This window comes from Nuphar pumila, chromosome 15 (genome assembly GCF_984573655.1).
Source record: "Nuphar pumila chromosome 15, dmNupPumi1.hap1.1, whole genome shotgun sequence".
NCBI classification, from domain to species: Eukaryota; Viridiplantae; Streptophyta; class Magnoliopsida; order Nymphaeales; family Nymphaeaceae; genus Nuphar; species Nuphar pumila.
Genome location: NC_143263.1, coordinates 31,777,923 through 31,797,872, shown reverse-complemented (window position 1 = coordinate 31,797,872; position 19,950 = coordinate 31,777,923). Strand labels below are relative to the sequence as shown.

At 36.0% G+C, this 19,950-nt stretch overlaps 1 protein-coding gene across 2 annotated transcripts in view; it reads right to left on the bottom strand.

Moving 5' to 3' along the window:
• Positions 1 to 6,070: 6,070 nt before the first annotated feature.
• The window catches only part of LOC149815021 (WD-40 repeat-containing protein MSI4-like), a 67,246-nt gene continuing 53,366 nt past the window's right edge, over positions 6,071 to 19,950 (bottom strand). Inside the window, exons 14-16 of one of the 2 annotated variants that reach the window (XM_089990332.1) lie at positions 11,591 to 11,690; positions 6,426 to 6,519; positions 6,071 to 6,311 (exon numbers count right to left, since the gene is read on the bottom strand). In XM_089990332.1, the coding sequence (XP_089846458.1) occupies positions 6,253 to 6,311; positions 6,426 to 6,519; positions 11,591 to 11,690 (253 nt within the window). In that variant the 3' untranslated portion in view covers positions 6,071 to 6,252. The remainder of the gene's footprint in view (positions 6,312 to 6,425; positions 6,520 to 11,590; positions 11,691 to 19,950) is intronic. The other variant, XM_089990333.1, reaches the window with a different exon arrangement.

Genomic DNA, 19,950 nt, shown 5'->3' with positions numbered 1-19,950 from the left:
TTGATGACACCACGAGCACAGAATCTTCGAGGCACTTGAACTCGCACAACATCTCACACACTCTGGCACACACACAACTCACAACCCTTCAGGCCCAAAGTCTCCACCAAGGTCTCTCTCTTCCTACTTCATTCATTCTCTAGAAATTTTTTTTCTTAAAAAAAAAGATAACCAAAAGCTCCCTTGGTCGACCCTCTCTTGGACTCTTAAACCCTAGGGAAGGAGGCCTCATAAAGAGAGAGCCATTCCCCAAGTTGGCGCCCTCCCAAGGCCAAGAAATGACTATTTTTGGCTAAGAGCAATGACACCTCCCCAAACAACCATTTTGACTTTGGAGTCAAACTGGAATTTCAAATGGGGGCTATGGCATGTCCACATAAAGTGGCACCACCCAGGGTCTAAACGGATTTGGATCATGTATCAAATCCAAACAACACTATTAAATAGACCCACACAAAAGAGAGTTTGTAAATATTATATAGATAAAAAAAGAAAACTACTCTTTAACCCCATACACCCTCTACTGGTACAAAAAGATCCTACAAGACACTGGAACTATCCGGATTCATAGAATCGACACCTAATATATATATATATATATATATATATATATATATATATATATATATATATATATATATAATATGATTCCTTAACTTGACAAAATGAAAAATTTCTGAGAAGGTAAAAGCAAAAATCTCAGAAATTGAAATTTGATAATAAAAATGGATTTTGTTTTCTCGAAGATCTAATTGAATTTGGATAGTCTTTCATGTCATTGGATCTGGTAAGTTGGATTTGAATCTAACTCATCTTCACTGAATGGATGATCTGGATGCTATGCATCATGAACACTTAAATTGTTGAAGTTGCCTATTGTTGCATTATCAATAATCAATGCATGTCATTGGATCTGCGAGATATTGCATCTCAGGTCGAATATGGTGAGTTGGATTTGGATCCAACTCATCTTCACTGAATGGATGATCTGGATGCTCTGCATCATGAACACATAAATTGTTGAAGTTGCCTACTGTTGCATCATCAATAATCAATGCATGCTTGAATGAAATACATAAAACAAAATATGAGAACAAGATGTGTGTTCCAAGTATGTGTTCATATGCATATGAAATTATTATATATGTACATTCTTATTATGTGTGCATGGATGTGCATTTGTGAGTATGTTGAATGATTGCATAAATTGCATGCTCATTGTGGTTTTTGCATGTGATGCATGAGTGATCAAAATCTGCACCACTATAGGGCATATGGGTCGTGAACAGGTGTTGCTCTAAGCTTTGTTTAATGCATTGCAAAATTCATAAAATTTATTAGTTTTCTAAATTAATTACACTGATAAATATTGTAACAAGCCAAGATCCTGTGTTGTATTTTGCATGTTGATTTGCAAAACGGATATTGTGTAAATAATATTTCTTTTGATAAAAAGATAAAAGAGATCAAAATAATGTAATTAATGTTTTTTTCTGAATGTTTCTTCCACAGTGTGAGAATCCTGGATTGTGATTTTAGAGAATCGTGAGGATGCTAAAACTCTGTATGTGATTGTGCCTCTGAACCCGATATGGTGGTTCACCTCTCGACCACAGTTTTAGAAAGATTTTGTCACTTTTTCTGGGGGTGGTGTGTAGACACAACTGTTGTTTTTGGTATACAAAAAAAATGTCATCAGCGGATGTTGATTTCTCTGGTGTTTCGACATTAGATGTTAATTTCTAATATTTCAATGGATGATGTTGATTCCTGATATCTGCTGAGGGTTAAGTGTGAAACCTAGTAATAAAATATAAATTATGTGTTAAGCTACAACTAAAAACCCAACTTGAAATTCGAGAATTGTAGTGTCTGTTTTGAGTATCCGTGGGTTTTAATGAAAAGTGGAAATAAATTTGTATGTATTTAATATAAACATGCATATAAAAGAAAACTTTGATAATAACTTAATAAGTTATCCATGCATGTGCTTTGATATCATGCATATTAATTATTCTGCATTTGTTCATGTATCTTTACATGTTCTTTCACATATAATATATTATTATTGCATGATAATTATTTTTAAATGCATGAATGATTATTTGAATTATGAAATTATTGTAGTTATGTTTCGCTAAAAATGTTACATGAATTTGATTTATGCTTTTCTTACCCATTTGAATTGTTAGAGAAATTCGTACGCATGATCTATGATTCTGACCCTATACTCTTTATGTTTTTTGTACCCTCTGAAGTTCAGTGATGAGACTAACTACTATAGGGAGTCTACGAGACCTGCATGACGGTTTTGACATTTTGCTTTGGGATAGTGTGACTCCATTGTTATTGATATTTATTTGATTAATGTTTTTAAACTTGAAGTATTGATGAATAAAGTTATTTTAGTTTGGTTGATGGTTAATATAAGATCCCTTGTGGTTTGGAGTGTGTTATGTCTATAAGCTCCTAGATCTTTGGATATGGTTTTTGTAATTGTTTTAAAAAAAACACACTTTTCAACGAGAGATGAGTTAGGGTCGTTACACTTACAACAATCTATTTATAATTTCATAGTGTAATATAACTTGAGGGAGCCTTTTGGTTGGCTGGTTCTTTGGACACTGAATATAATATGTAAGTCTCAAAAAACTGCAGGGTAAGTAAAACTGCAGTGTAAGCCTATATATATATATATATATATATATATATATATATATATATATATATATATATATATATATATATATATATATATTCTCTAAAAAAAACTCTCAAGTACTTGATAAGGGCGCTATTAATTTCTCTTTCTCAGGGTTGGTGAAGTTAAGGTTCTAATTGAAAACATGATCTTAGGAAACCTGGGCAATTTTAGTACTTGGACCATATTCGCAATTTAACATTAGAACACATAAAAGCTTGCAAGGTGCAAATTCAGCAATTGTGGCTTTTATGGGATTTCTTTTAATTTGGATCTGCTATTTCGAGATACAAACTTGAACCGTTTGTCATATGCATTTGCATCAGAATCATGTCATTCTCATGGCTCTTTCCAGCATAGTGATAGATTGGATACATATAGATCAACTTATCTTCTTATCTGTATGTGTCTCTGCTGGTCTAGATTATCTACGAGTACTTTGGATCTGCATAAACGGTTTTTCCGTTTTCTTATTTTCAATCACATCATCATTGACCATCTCAAATATTGTCCATCTATATGTGAACAGTTAGTTTGATGAAACACTAACAACTCAGAGTAGGAGACCACACTGAGTGTGGCCTTTACATCTCTCAAGGTGGAGTTCCATCAATATTTGCACATTGCAGCATGATAAATAAAATCACCAACTCACATTGCTTACAAAAATTATCTGCTGCTGCAAGCCACCTTGACATGAAAGGTATGCTTCAAATCTAACAAAGAACCTGGCAGAGCCGCCACTAGCATGAGTTCCAATCTGAGCTTTTTTCTGTGAACTCTTCACAAAATAAATGTGCTTTCTGAGTCAGTTTCTCAATAATGAGAAATTCCAGGTGAAGTGAGGGATGTCACTGTCATTATCCCAATCACACTCTACGGGTGTTCTTGGATTTGGGACTTCAGTGGAATTGGAGTACTGAAGATGGGTGTGGATACAACGATTTAGAGAGAGGGAACTCATCTTTCTCACCTTTGCGCTCTGCCATGTAAAGGTCCTAGTGTTTGGCGACATCTTGGGATATTCATTTCCAGAGATTTTTAGCCTCCAATTTTTTTAGGGGCCTAACTAGATCTAACGAAAAAGGGGCTTAAGGAATGCATCACTTTATATATATATATATATATATATATATATATATATATATATATATATATATGAAAAATGGTAGTTGCTTAATCCGTAGGGGCTCAAACTAAACACACGCTCTTATGCTAAAAAAATGCATTTAGCGGCCCTTTTGAAGCGCTGCTAAAGGTCCCAGCTATGCTGGGACTTATAGTGATGGTTCAAAATGTTGCTAAATGCCTCAGAGGGGCACCTAGGGCATTAAAATATTTTTAGTGGCTTGTTGAACTGCCGCTAAAGGTCCTAACAAAGCTGGTAGCAAAATATTGTTTTTGTTTTATGTGCAAAAAAACGTTGAACGTCCATCCCATGCGTGCTTTTTCTTTTAAGCACCTATGGATCAAACAACTACCTCTCTCTCTCTCTCTCTCTCTCTCTCTCTCTCTCTCTCTCTCTCTCTCTCTATATATATATATATATATATATATATATATATATATATATATATATATATATATATATATTTATAGAGAGAGAGAGAGAGAGACCACCTCCACAATCATTGCTCAGCACTGCTCGTCGATGCAATGTGATGTGGACCCCGATCATTGTAGAAATAGAATGAAAGAATCCATTTTCTTCCTCATCTTAACGGTTGTGAATGCTGCATCTCTCGCTTATGTGCTTAACTTAGGTTTTCTCGAATTTTTGGTGCCTTTTTGCCCCATTATCGTTAGTGGAAAGGTATGAGAAAGCCCAGATAATGGAACGCCTCCGAACTGAGAATTTTTGGGGTTGCAAAATGCCTTTACCTTGAGATTTCTTTCCAACCGCAAGCATCCTAAATTCTACTGAAACTTGGCAAGATTTGCCAGCCATATAAAAAAGAATCTAGTGGAATTAGCAATTCTACTGAGTTTCCTAAATCCGAACACATCCAAGGATATTTGGATTTTCAAGTGTGTTACGGCCATCATGCCTTTTTGTTATTTTCTTTTTTTTTTTATAGGCGAGCTGGGGTTATACATCGTACCATTGGGTCTTGAACTTGCACCGTCTCAACACAACAGCTCCTACCAAACAAGCAGAGGCCCCCGTTGTCACCAGGTCCATGTCATGTTTGGATCACGAGCCAACTCGTCTTAACTAAAAATCTAACTTCCAATTGTTTTCTAAAATTTTAACAGGCCGTGCCCTCTTATCCCCTCCCTTCTCTACCCGCAACAACATTAAAAAAAATTAACAATAATAATAATAATAATAATAATAATAATAATAATAGTTCCTCCCTTTACTTCTCACCCTCCCACCTTTCTCCACAAGACTAACCGTTCAACCAATATGATAACCAGAAAAGTCATGTGTCAAACCTAGCCCTAACCATTTTTCCACTCTGCAACTTAACAAAACAGCAAATATATATCAACGTTAATGACGATTATTATTGTGAGTGTGCAAATGCCTAGGCTTTCGCACACGCAAGAGAGAGAGAGAGAGAGAGAGAGAGAGAGAGAGAGAGAGAGAGAGAGATCTCCCTTGCCAAAATTCTACCTACATATAAATCTCGCTGCAAACTTAACCAAAAACTTCAACTCGTGTCATCCTAACGCCACCTAAATTTCGATGTCAAAGTAAAATTCACCGACACTTTGGTCAGAGTTGGGCAATGGGCTGGCTTGGTGCAGCCTGGCCGTCAGTTTGATGGGCTGACAGCTAGGGATCCAAAAGGTTCGGATTTCTTATCACATAATACATTATGGAGTCAGATCGGATTGAATATGGAACAACAAAATTTTGCAAAGCTCCACCCTAAATCCAAAAGGGTTTAGATTTTGGTTCAGAAAATACATTGGGGAGTAGGATTGAATTGGATCTGGAACAGCCATCCTGAATCCGAGCTGCTGGTAACCCTATCGACAGCCTGCCATCTGGGACAGCCCCCTCAATGACCTAGCCTGACCAAGTGATGGGCTCCAGCTAGGGCCAGTTGGAGCTGGACCTTGCCGGATGCCCAACCACAACCCAGCCATCAGGCCCACGGCCTAATTGGGCCAGCCCAGCCCGTGAGTATACTTGTGTGTGCGTGTGTGTTCAGTCTGGCTGGGCCCACCTGTGGGCAGCCAGACTCTGACCACATAAAAAGAGGACAGTCAAAGGTTATCCGCAGTTCTAGCCATTGTCAAGCACTTGCTGACATCCAGTTTAAGTGGTGTGGTTATCCAGACCTCAAGGATCATCACCTGACAACATGGATCACAGAAACCTGTACCAGAGTCAATTTTCATAAAGCACATCCGAGTATGTCAAAAACCGCCAGTGTATACTACAACCAACCAATAAATGTGAGCAATGTATATCCGTGTCAATTCGAACATCTTTTACAGAAGATTAGATGAAAAGTGAGCATATCATATCCAAGTTTTGGACGGTGGTGGGGCTTCAAGGCTTGGACGAACATGATAGGATGTGAGATTTGTACTTCTCAAGCTCCACCAATACCTCGTCTTCCGGCCTGTAAATCAAGTCGCTCATTCGCCATATCTGGATAATCGAAATCAGAAAAGTTAGATAAGGTAATATGCATTACAAAGAAAAATATCCAAAAAGAATAATACGATTGAACACAAAAAAAAAACAGAATTCAAGGTTTCCCACTTCTTCCTTTGAGACTTGTACTTGAGGTTAGAACTACCAAATGAATAACAAAGACATGAACCGAATTCGCCATTGCAATTGAGTGGAGGGTTTGCTGAAAGAGGACAGACCAAAAGAGAAATATTTAGCCACCAGAAAAGTTCGCTTTATTCCACTGTTTATTTCTTCAAATCCCAAAGCATTCACTCTTTTGGACTATTATTTGGGGCTAACGGATTTGGTTGTGTACATGAATGAGATTTAGGGCACGATTGCTTGGAACCCAGTGAGAATCCTTCTCTCAGAATGATTCTCATGACCCACCTTTTGCAAACTTGAGAAAAATCAATCTCATGATCCACCTGACAGAATGATTCACATAGAGAGATTCTCCCATAAACCATGAAAGAATGATTCACACATTGAGACGTGAGAATCACCTTCTCATGAGTCAAATTCTCATGTGCTTCTCAGATGAAGGGGCCAAGCAACATGCCCTTAAACAAGCAATTTTAGATGCCAACCTTGGTTGCATAAGGAAGATTCAGAACCTAAGTAGACCACAATAAGAACAAAGACATGAAAGATATGAAAATCAAATGATAACAGTTTAACATGTGAACCTTGGCCACTGCAAATAAGCCAAGAAAACAACCAAACATATTAATGACATGGAAATTGTCCACTCTTATTGTTGGTTTCTTCAGATAAGAACCTAGATATCAGAGTTTTTGTGGTAAGCACAGACATCAGAGGTTATGTGATGTATGAATCACACGCAATTCAGAGATTCAATAGTCAGAATTGTGGATGATCCATTAGTTCTAGTCATGGAAAAAAGAAGATTCTTGATTAAATTGGGGAACGTAAACTGTCACTATCTTAGCAATACATTCCATGTAAAAAAAAAAAAATCAGTTCAGTGTAACTTCTAAATGAATGATTATATTCATAACTATAACAGTTAGCTTAACATATAGAATCAAAAAGATCCACAAGGTACTTTCAAGCCAAAATACAAAGTTTGGTTAAAACAACACAAGAAATTCCCATTCATATTTCAACGTCTAACAAAGATGAATCTTGGTTATGGCACGTTCAGTTTCTATGCATATATTAAAATCTCTAAGAGGGTTGGCGCGGCATAAAAAAGTTCATTGCTTCATAACAATTTTGAAAAAGATGTCTGGTTTTATGTCAGTATAATTCTAATATTTGGACTTCTTTAATCTTACATGTTTTGGAATTGGTATAATTGTTGAAAGAGATTCAAAAGATGCATCAGCTTAAGGTGTATAGAAAGAATGTGGTCAATTTATTGACAAGGGAGATGGAGATTTGTGCACCCCATTGATGGTATCTTCAGGTATGAAGAAGCCGAGATCACAGAGGTTATATCTGGATAATGGGATGTATGATTCCACGTGTAAGAGATATGCTTCAGAAGCCAATTATCATTGGTTATAATAATTAAAAAGGATGAATTTTGCTTAGGTTGTTCTATGAGAACCAGCAACATACTTCCAATGAATACAATAAAATAAATAAACCAAGGAAAGGAACCGTTGGCTAAAGGTTATCAACTTATCATCTATGTCACACGGACTCTTCTAACAGGGCACCACACCCGTGTCGCACCCGCACCCAGGCGGGTGCAATACTTGGACACAACTTCTTTTGTGTTAGGTGAAGTCAACCACACTGAGTTCTATGTCACATGGGTGCGGGTGCGGGTGCGACACGGGTGCGGAGCAATTTTAAAAATTTTGGACACGGGGACTCGGCTATATATATATATATATAGTGTGCATATATGTGGATATTGTCCTCTAAAGTTTGGCATCAGCATGAATGTTTTTACAAACTTTGCAAATTGTACTTTTGCCCTTGCAGAAAGGGGGGTTCGGGAGCTCCCCCCGGCGCGGGCCCCGCTGCGCTGTCAGCGGGCGGGGGCGTAGGGGGGCAGCGCCCGCCAGAAATTTTTTTTCTGGGGCTTATGTTTGAGACTCATGCTATATATATATATAAAGATCATTTTTTTTGTTTTTTTCCCTAAAAATGGATATTTTTGGACTCAGTCAACATTGACCTAGTCCAAAACAAGGACGGACTCGACCTCGACTCGTTGACCGAGTCTGACTCGGCGTTGACCGAGTCTGGGCCGTGTCCGAAGGTGCACCCATGTCCGTGTGACATAGACTGAGGTCCATTTCTATCCAAAAGTAGAATCAGTTAATCCCAATCAAGTTCATTTTTATCTATATTATATATATAAATACATAAATGCACACAAATACACATAGTGTTAACTTAAAACTATTAATATATATATATATATATATATCCTCCCTGCACCCCCACACCCAAGTTTTTTTTAAAGTGCCGCATCCGCACCCGTACCCATACCCATACCCATACCCGCACCCGCACCCACACCCACACCCACACCGGCACCGGCACCGGCACCGGCACCGGCACCGGCACCGGAACCTATGTGACATAGGTTATCATATTAACCTTTAAAATAATTAACTTGCAATACAGGTCAAATCAACCTGTATTCTTCAAGGTTCCTTTAAGAATTTTCCAATAAATCAATTAAATGATGTATATGCATGTTTCATGCGATTGTTAAAGATGAATCTTGAATTATACCACATTTGATATTCACATACTAACAGCTAGGTTTGTATAATTTTGAGAAGACACATCAGATTTCATTCAGAAGCATACAAATATTGGATGTTTTACTATGTTTCAATTGATGTTCTGGGTATCCACGCATTCAGATATGGTCCAAATTCAATTGCAAACAGCCCCCAAAGTTCGCGTAAATACTATTGAAAAGAGTCACAGTATGTTTCATCATATGCTGGTGATGTTCAACTTATGATTCAGTTAAAAGTTATCGATGATAAATTCTTTTTCTAATGCAGATTAGGTCAATTCTATTAGAAAACTTTTAGGTAGTTTCCATACTGATGATATATGGATGTTGTGGTTTAATACACGTTCAAGCACAAATAAGACCATGAGGGTTTGGATTTTTTAATTCAAGGAAATTTCATTGCATACAGTAGGAGAGGGATTTCAGTACTTGGTGCTAACTGTTAAGATAAGCCTATAATGTTCCTTTTTTATATAACCGAAATACCCATCAAAGGGTATTCTGGTCGTTTTATATTGTAATAGGCATCAGCCCATTAGGGCTGACTGTTTATTTTTATGTTCCTTTTTTATTTCTTTTTGTTAATGTAAAAGGTACTGTGATTATAAATAGGGCTTCAAGCCCTTGTATTTTCTAATGCCTTAAAAGCAATTCATGCAATACAAGAAACATTATTTTGACCGTTGTGTGGGTAGTGTGGCTTGATCAATCAAGTGTTCTTCTTGGTTGGTTGTGTTCTTGTAAGTCCATAAGTGACATTTATTTGCTTTTGTTCTGTTTCATTACACTAACTAGGTGCCAGAAAAATAATACGATCATAGTTGCTCTTAATTGGATTACAATTTCATAATGGAGGAGGCGGAGTTCATGTGTGACCCTTGGATGAGGTTTTTTACCTCTTTTTTATTTGTGTGCATGTCTTTCACATCTGTATGTGAAAAGGTGGTATAAACTGCCACTCCCATTATTTATTTTAAGAATCTTATAGACAGCTTCAGCGCTCGATGCCAACTAATATGACATCTTTTTTCTTTTCACAGAAGCCAAATCTTTTAGTTATTTTATAAGTTCTATATTAAGAAAGAATAGTTTTGCTTGAGTTGGCTTCATTTTGCATAATCACACTAATCTTTAATAGTGTAGTCTCTTCCTTTAAAGAGAATGATATATAATATAAGTTTCACCAAATTATCTTGTTCATTCATCATTGCTAATAATTGCATTACAAATTTTTAAATTTTATTCTATTTTATTTTGCAGAAAATTTGAACTGTTTGTATCTAAAATTGTAAGATGCAGAAAATTTGCAAGGGAAGTTTTAAGCACAGAAGGACTAAGGATACTTAAGATATAGCCACATCTCTAGATTTCAGTAAAAGAGAGCCACACTCCTTTTTCCAGAAGCTACTATAGAAAATAAAAGTTCCTAACAATTAATCATGTTGGTTTCCATCCAATTTTAATATTTCCTTCTTATCTCATAAATTCTGCTTATTTTAATGTGCTCTAGAAAGGATATTTCATAAGCTTCTTATACTAGTTTACATAACTTAGGCTAATGAGAAGATTTGAAGAAACATTATCTAAAGCTACTTCAAGTTTTTGGTAAACCATTATCCAAAGACATTAAAAAGGATAAAAAAAATCTTAATTCTGTTCAAGATCTGTCTATTTGAAATAGTGGAGAAGAATGTTTTTATAGTCTCCTCAATAGTTTGCATTTTTTTAATTATTTTTTTAGAAGAGTTTTTACCATCCTGTTGTACATGTATTTTCTCCAAAGAATAAATGTTATCTTAAGTTCGACTGGTTATGATACTAATAACAAAACCTTCTGTATTAATAATGTTAATCATTTCAACTACCCTAGCAACTGTCCTTAAGGACAGAAAATAAGTTTGAAGTTACATACGAAGGCAAATGGTAAGAAACTCACCAAAAATGAGTCATGCCAAAAGAAATGCCTTAAATATGTTCCTTGTGAAGACTGCCGACCTTTCAGGTTGGCAATGTAATGAAATCAAAGGAGAGAGAACACAATCACAAGGCCACTCATTAATGGGCTAAGCACAAATCAATTTCTTAATGGAAGAACTTTTGAACATTGAAAAAACTCTAATGCAAATGTTGGGTAGCAGAATGGTTTCATGACAAACACACTAAAGTCCAAGAATGACCAAATATGGTCAGTTACATCCCCAAGTAGTAAGAATTCCTGGAGATTGAATAAATTGTGGCCATTCAAAGAAAGACCAAGATTCAAATGTTAGGTAACCGCCTTAATGAGAAAAACTCAGCTAATAAGAACACAAATAGAAACCAAAGAATAACTGAATAAAAATATGACCCTACAATAACCAAAACCTATATGCACGCTAAAAAAAGAATGACTATGTTACACTACACCATAGTTAGTAGGTCCTCAAGTCATAACTTGCAAACCAGTGTCCTATCAAACAAAGCTCATGCCTCATGCAAGTTGATGAAAAGAACTTATTAGCACACAGGAAGAGAATACCTGTAGTGTTCCTCCTCCACCGGTACTTTCCCCATCATCGGATACACTCACAATTGTCCATGGATCAGAAGCATTCCAGTGGAAATCAACAACTTTATCTCTACAACCAAAGAAAAGCAGAAAAACATCATATGGTCAAGTGATAGAAGGAATATATTCAGGCACCATGAATTTTGTTTCTCAAGCAAAAAAATTGAATTTTTGAATTTTAACTTTGAAAGTACTTATTTGGTCAGAAAACTCAATAATTCGCATGAATGCACACACATGCACACACACACGCACATGCAAAAAACAACCAAAAAGCACACATGCAGATAAACAAACAGGACGCACATGCATATCTAAGGAAAAGTAGCATATTGAATAGATAAGACTTGAAGCAAACAAAGCAACTGGTTTCATGCAAGCAGATAATGAAGCACTAGTTGCCCATGCATACTGAGTGAAACCATAGTCCAAGAGTGAGTGGAGATACCCATTAAAAAATGCGGACGCCTGGTAGAAAATATGAAAAAGAACTTAATAGAAACTAGTACTGATGAAGAATGCATGGCAATTGCACCAGAAAGACAAAGTAATCAGTCATGATGGCGCACATGAATGAAACTAAAACAGTAAGCAGATGGATTTAAAACGAATGAAATGCATGATTTTATGCACAGGGCGACTGGAAAAACTAATCAAGAATGGAGGGGAATACTGCCTGCAATGGAAAAAGAAAATTTAGATAGTATTTGAGGACAATCAAGATTGCACTCTATTTAGCAGTGAAAATGGGTCATGGTTGATCAGATATGCAGTAGGTCATGTAATGAAACAAGATGTGCACAAAAACAATGCCACTAAAGGGCTTCATGATGCACAATCACAAAAGCCACTTATGAGAAAAATACACAGCCACTAAGGGCTTAGCATGAGATAAAAAATATGAACTTTATTGAGCTTGAATGCACACAACATATAAGATACACAGCAAGTGGAGTGAGGATCTCCCAATATGGCTGTTGGGAGCTCCCAACGGCTAGAATTCTAGCTGTTGGGGAGCCCACAATAGCTATATTGTCAAGGACAATAAAGACCTTGACAATATACAAAAAGACCAAAAATACAAAACAAAAATAAAAGACAGATTAGCCCCTAATGGACTGTACTTATTACATTGGTCAAAAGACCAAAATACCCCTGTTGGGTAAACATGTTATATATATATATATATATATATATATATATATATATATATATATATATATATATATATATATATATATATATATATATATAACCCCCTCAAACTCACGGAATCACAAACGAGAGTTTGCCAAGAAAAAATGAAATCTGGGAGAGGACAGCACTTTAGTGAAGAAATATGTCAAGTAATCAAATGGTACATAAGTGATGGTCTTCTTTAGGAATTTTTCACGAATATAATGGCAATCCATTTCATTGGGATCTGTTCGCTCATGAAATGTAAGATGTTTGTGATCGCTCTTGTTATCACAACATAATCTTTAGGGTTCGGTTACGTAAACTCCCAAGTCTTCTAGTAACTGTCAAAACCACAACAATTCAGAAGTCGTGGTCATGAGACAATATTCAGCTTCTGCATAAGATAGAAAAAAACTTTTGTTGTTTTTTGCATCTTCAAGATATCAAAAAATCACCTACAAAAATACAAAATTTGTTAGTTGGGCGACGATCATTTACATATCCTCTCCAATCAGGGTCAGAATATGCAATAACATTTAATGGGGATAAAGATGATAAAAATAAACCATGATTAATAGTATTTTTAACATATCTAACTATCCTCATTACAACACTCATATGTACTGTAGTGGAGGAATGCTAGAACTGACTAGTAGTATGAATAGCATGAGCAATGTCAGGATGAGTAAATTGAAAGGTAAGTAAGGCCGTCAATCATTTGGCGATATGGAGTTGGCTCTTTTAGAGGTTCTCCATCATCTTTTTTCATTTTTGCATTTATAACCTTTGGTGTGTCAATTTTCTTTTCATAAGACCTGACCTTTCAATTATCTCGGTTGCATACTTGGTCTCAGAAAAAAATACCCACAGGGTGAATAAGCAACTTCAATTCCAAGAAAATATCAAAGAAAACCAAAATTTATCATATCAAAGTTGTTTTGTAGAACATCCTTGATATAACTAACTCCCTGCTTATCAACTCATGTGATGATTGTATCGTCCACATAGAGAAGTAAAATATCATACATGCATCAGAAGACTTAACAAATAGTGCAGTATCAGTATAACAAGATCTAAATCCTAGTTGAACCATCGCATTACTAAAACGATCATACCAAGCCTTAGGAGCTTGTTTTATATCATACAACACCTTTCGCAAACAAAGAACTTTTCAATGTGTCAAACCTAACCTAAGAGGTAGTTACATATAGACTTCTTTATTAAGGGTTCCATTAAGAAATACATTTTTAACATCCATATGAAAGATAGGCTATTTTCTAATAGATGTTATAGTGATGAGTGTTCAAATTGTGGTCATCCTTGCTACTGGGGCAAAGGTTTCCTCCTAATCTATTACATATTGTTGACTAAATCATTTAGCTAGGCTAGCTTTATATTTTTCTAGTATTCCATCACCTTTTGTTTTGATTTTGTATACCCATCTACACTCTTTGGTTTTCTTTCCTATAAGTAAGAATTGAATCTCCCAAGTTTTAGCCTTTTCTAAAGCTTTTAATTTATTATTCATGGCCTTAATTCACTCATGATGAATTTTGGTCTCACTATAAGAGAATGGTTTGACATAAGAGTGAATGACCATAAGACAAATTCTATAATTGGGTTCAAATGACTCATAGGATATGAACCTACTAGGTGCTTGGGATATTCTTGTAGATCTTCTAACCAATGTCGTAAGTATCATATTGTATCGTACGATACGATACATATCGTTACTTTTGAGTTTTGTGATATGATACCCACTTGTATCGTGATGTGTGTATCGTACCCGTATCGAGTGTATCATATGATACACCCTTGTATTGTGTCATATTGTAGGATAAAAGGTGTATCATACGATAAACCTTTGGCGCACTTTAAAAGGGTCGAAAGTTACTTTTTTCATTTTGGGTTTTAAATACCTTTTGAGGGTTGACTTCTACATTTGTCTATAAGCCATTAGAAGTGTATTTCCATCATTTTTTCACCCAAAGAAGTGGATTAAAGTTAAAAAAAGTGCATTTCCACTATTTTTTCACACAAGAAAATAGGTTAAGGTAAAAAATCTTTATTATGAGTAAAATTATAAAGCTACTCTCCAAAAAAATATCTCGGGGGCGCTTGCCCCCCCCCCCTACAACTTCTCGCCAACTAAAGATTTATATCAATCATGTTCCACACTCCAACAAATATGGCATAAGATGATCAAGCATGGCAATGGGGTACTCAAGTAATGAGTGAAAACCGATTGAAAATCGAATACAACTATTGGCATAATATTTTTTTTATGTAATATGAAAGTATGAGTCTTGTGACATGTTCTTAATTGCAAGATATTTAATATTTTGCATTGTTCTGGTGAGATAGTTGATGTTTGATGAAGCCTTATGCAACTCATAGAGACATGCATGCTTCATATGTAATTTTATGGTTGTATTTTGTGTAATTCATCATTGTTTCATGTGATATGATTTTTTTACAATTTTTTAAAATTTTGATTTTTCTTGAGTTTTTGAAAAAAATATTAAAATTTTATAATAATTTACAATCTTAATTTAGGATTGACCGATACGGGTAATGATACGATACCTTACAACCTTGCTTCTAACACTAGATTGACCTATGTCTTGGCTTTGGGAATACCTCTCTAATGCACATGGTGGATGGTCTTGAGCACAATGAAAATAAATTTGAGTTTCATTGTGAGGTTCAACAATAGGAATATCACTTTCATAAGCATCATGAGTGTCTTCATTGTCACTATCATGCATATAATAAATATCATTACTTTCATTCACATAATCATCAGCAATATCATTTTTAACAACATTAGCATTCATTAAATTGAACAAAAAAGAGTAATCACATGGTTTCTTAGACTCACTTTTTCCAAAACCATTTTTTTTCAAGAAAAGTTACATTTCTTGAAACATAAAGTTTGTCATTTTCAATATCATAACACCTAAATCCTTTTTGGTTTTCGGCATAGCCTAATAAAACACAAGAAATGACTTTAGTGGGAAGCTTATCATATTTGTTAGAAAGAACAAAACATTTACAATCAATGATTTTTAATCTTTTATAATCGGGAGTGATTTTAAATAATTTTTCAATAAGAGAAATATTTTCAAGAACAGTAAAAGGCATTCTATTAATCAAATAGACCATTGTAAGAGCAACTTCGACCCAAAACCTTTTAAGAATAAACATTAAGAGTCCTAATAGTTTGAATAATGCGTCGATGCTTTCTTTCGGCTAACCCATTTTGTTATGGGGTGTAAGGACAATATCTTTGATAAGTAATCCCTTATTGATCAAGGTAATTTTTAAAATCATTTGATAGAAATTCTCTTCCGGAATCGGATCTAAAAAATTTAATAGAGGCCTTAAATTGATTTTTGACATAACTATAAAATTTTTGGATGCAATCAAATACTTCATATTTGAGTTTAAGAAAATAAATCCATGTGTGCCTACTATAATCGTCCACAAATGTAACATAGTAAGAAACTTCTCCTTTAGACACAATTGATGTCGGTCCCTATATCTGAATGTATTAACTCAAATGGTTCTTTAGATATAAAATGGCTAGGTCCAAAAGGTAGAGATTTCATTTTTCCAAGAATACAATCTTCACAAATCAAATTCCTTTTGTTACAATTTTCAAGGGAATAAATACATTTTTGACATACTTGGATGTCCTAATCTCCTATGTCAATTTTCAATATCTTTCTTTTCAACGATATTACAAAAAACTTGATTGGATTGTCCATGTAATAGAGATTCCCTCTTCTATGGCCCCGCCCAATCGACTTCTTGGATTGGAGTTCTTATACCAAGCAATCGTTAGATGAAAATGTAACCTTACATCCATGGCCAGTTATTTGAGAAACAAATAGGAGATTTAATTTTAGTTTGGGTACTATAATTTTTAAAACATAAAAATTTTGGTTAATTTTAGGAGTTTTCCAAAGTACCAAAACTTTTGATTTTCAAAGATGTTCCATCGGTGGTTGAAACATAAGAATCATTTGGGGAACAATGGCATTCAAATAGTATGGATTCATTATGAATCACATGGAAAGAAACACCAGAATCAAGAATACAAGAACTCTTATCGGGATCTACACATGTTGAGACGGTTGCAACAGAAAGAGAAGAAGCTTGAGCTTTGAATAGTGGTTGAAGAACTTCCATGAGTTGAGTAAGTGACACATTTTTTGAGCCTTAATCTACACCACACTTCTCACTAGTTGGCCCCCATAGAGGCTACTTTCTTTTCATCTCTTTGATCTTCTCTTCTTCTCTTTGGGCAAAATGGCTTGATATGGCCTGACTCATTGCAAAAGTAGCATATTATCTTACCACTCTTCTTGTATTCATAGTCATTTCTCTCATAGTCATTTGATCTTCTTTCAAAGTGAGGAGGCTTGTAAGCTCGTGTAATTATCGAGCATTGACATAGCAGACATCGATTCTTCATCCATGTTAGAGGACGGTTTCTTCAATCTATTTTCTTTCATAGTTCGTTCTTCTAGTTTTTCAAATATGGAAGGAACACCCCCTCTATGAAGAAGGGTTGATTTAGTCCCTTCACATTCGGGTCCAAGTGCATTTACAAAAGTATAAAAATGCTTGGTGTTGATTTGTTTTTTATGGAGCTCTATATCAAGTCAACAATGTCACTTAGGCTCTAAGAGAGCTAATTCATCCAAAAGGAGAGAGAGAGAAAGCATTGTAATATTCTGTTATGCTCATGTCTCCTTGGGTCATAGTCCTTACTTTCTTTTAGAAGTTACATCCCTACATATCTTGAAAATATTTTCAAGCATCATTTGCAAATTCAAATTTTGCTAAACTAAAGCACTTTTTAATTTCAACACTATTAATAAGCCAACCCATGATTTTGGAATGACCCATCTTCTACTCTTTTCATCTCTTTTCATAGTCGGCGATAGCATTGTTCATTTCTTCTCCTTGAAGTGCTACTTTTTTGTCATTTTCACTCTTGGTAAGCACAAATTTTGGTTCTTTCTCGGATCCGTCGACCAAGCCCCATAGACCTTTTTTCCAAATTGTATGCCTCATTATGAATGCCACATCACATAGTTTGTGTCATTGAGTCTCACGGGCATGATAACAATCACTTCAAGTTCATCCTCCGTAGATTCAAGAAGAAAAAGATATATAGATAGATAGATAAGGAAATGAAGATAATGGAAGCTGAGTCCTTTTGGATACTTTGAATCCATGATCACATGATCCACAATCTCTCGTCCACACGAACAAGCTTCACCAAGATCAACTTTGCGATGACTCTGATACCATGTAATGAAACAAGACGTGTATAACAATGCCACTAAAGGGCTACAAGATGCACAATCACAAAAGCCACTTATGGGCAAAATACACAGCCACAAAGGGCTTAACACGAGATAAAAAAAAGTGCATACAAAATGCATGACATATAAGGGACCCAAGGTCCTATATTTATGCACCACAAGTGGAGTGAGGAGCTCCCAATATGGCTGTTGGGAGCTCCCAACGGCTAGAATTCTAGCCGTTGGGGAGCCCCCAACAGCTATATTGTCAAGGACAATAAAGCCCTTGACAACATACAAAAGGACCAAAAATACAAAATAAAAATAAGACATATTAGCTCCTAATGGGCTGTACTTATTACATTGGTCAAGAGACCAAAATACCCCTGTTGGATATATATATATATATATATATATATATATATATATATATATATATATATATATATATATATATATATATTCTAACTGGTCCAGGTATGGATCAAGCTCAGAGAGTCCAGAAATATGGACTCAAATCCAGGTCTAATTACAGTATTATATACAAAATCTGGTAAAAAAGATGATATAAAGTTTTTACATTTTTTGAAAATGGAATAAGGTTTTTAAAATAGAATAAATAGATGAATAAACTGTGTTGGGTTTGAAGCCTGAACCATGTCTGACTTAGCTCCAACTAAGAGACTGGTCTGAGCAGGGTTACCGGAAGCGCCTAGCTAAAAGGGGAAGCGCGCTTCCCCGAAGCGCGCTTCGGAAGCGCGCTTCCCCGAAGCGCGCTTCGGAAGCGCGGAACGTCGCGCTTCCGAAGCGTGGGGGGGAAGCGTCCCCCTTTTTTGGGAAGCGCGTCCCCCTTTTTTGGGAAGCGCGCTTCCCTTTAATGGGGGACGCGTTTCCCTTTAATGGGAAGCGCGCTTCCCCCTCGCTTCCCCCACGCTTCCCCCTCGCTTCCCCTGTTTTTTTTCGATTTTTTTGTATTTTTTATTTTTTATTTTTATTTTTTTCGCTTCCCCCTCGCTTCCGAGACGCTTCCTATGTCGCTTCCGAGACGCTTCCTAGGTCGCTTCCGAGACACTTCCCGAATCGCTCCTAAGTGGTCCCACGCTTCCCCGCTTCCTAAAATTTTGAAAGTGCCTCGCTTCCCGCTCCCGCTTCCCGTATCGCTTCCCGCTCCCGCTTCCTCAACTGGCAACCATGGGTCTGAGTCCTAGTCAAGATTCTTATAAGATCCAATCAGATGAATCTGAGCCGAACACAGATATGCAAATGGACTTCATTTCTGCTAAATAACTGAGATTTTTTGTGGCCTACTCAAACAGAGCCAACCCATATTTGTAAGATATCACATTGTACGAGGAACCCTATCTGACATTGACGCTAAAACAAGGAACCTGAAGGAAAGCAGTAATTTCTGTAATTGCTCAATGAGGCAGTCTGATACATGCAAGGTAATACAGTAAATGCAATCCAATCAAACAAAAGAATAATAAAATAGACAAGTATGCCGCGTCAACCTACCCCCTTATCAGCAAGAGGCATGCATAAGCCATACAAAAAGGCCTCTCTCACTAAAACCCACTAGCCCATGGGCACTGATTGATTGCCTGTTGATAGTCAGAGATCTGGCATCTGCCTTGCATTTTGGCATCCACTGGTTTCAAAGCCACACATGAGGCTTTCAAATGGCATTTCCTTATCTAAATAGATTTCACTGTGCTGCAAAACAAAACTCATCCATCTAACCCGATATTCCTTTATGTTGTGGCGCAATCATGGAGAAACTACCCCAAGATTTACACTCAGGTCCACCTATAATGCACTTTCTGGCCCAATTAT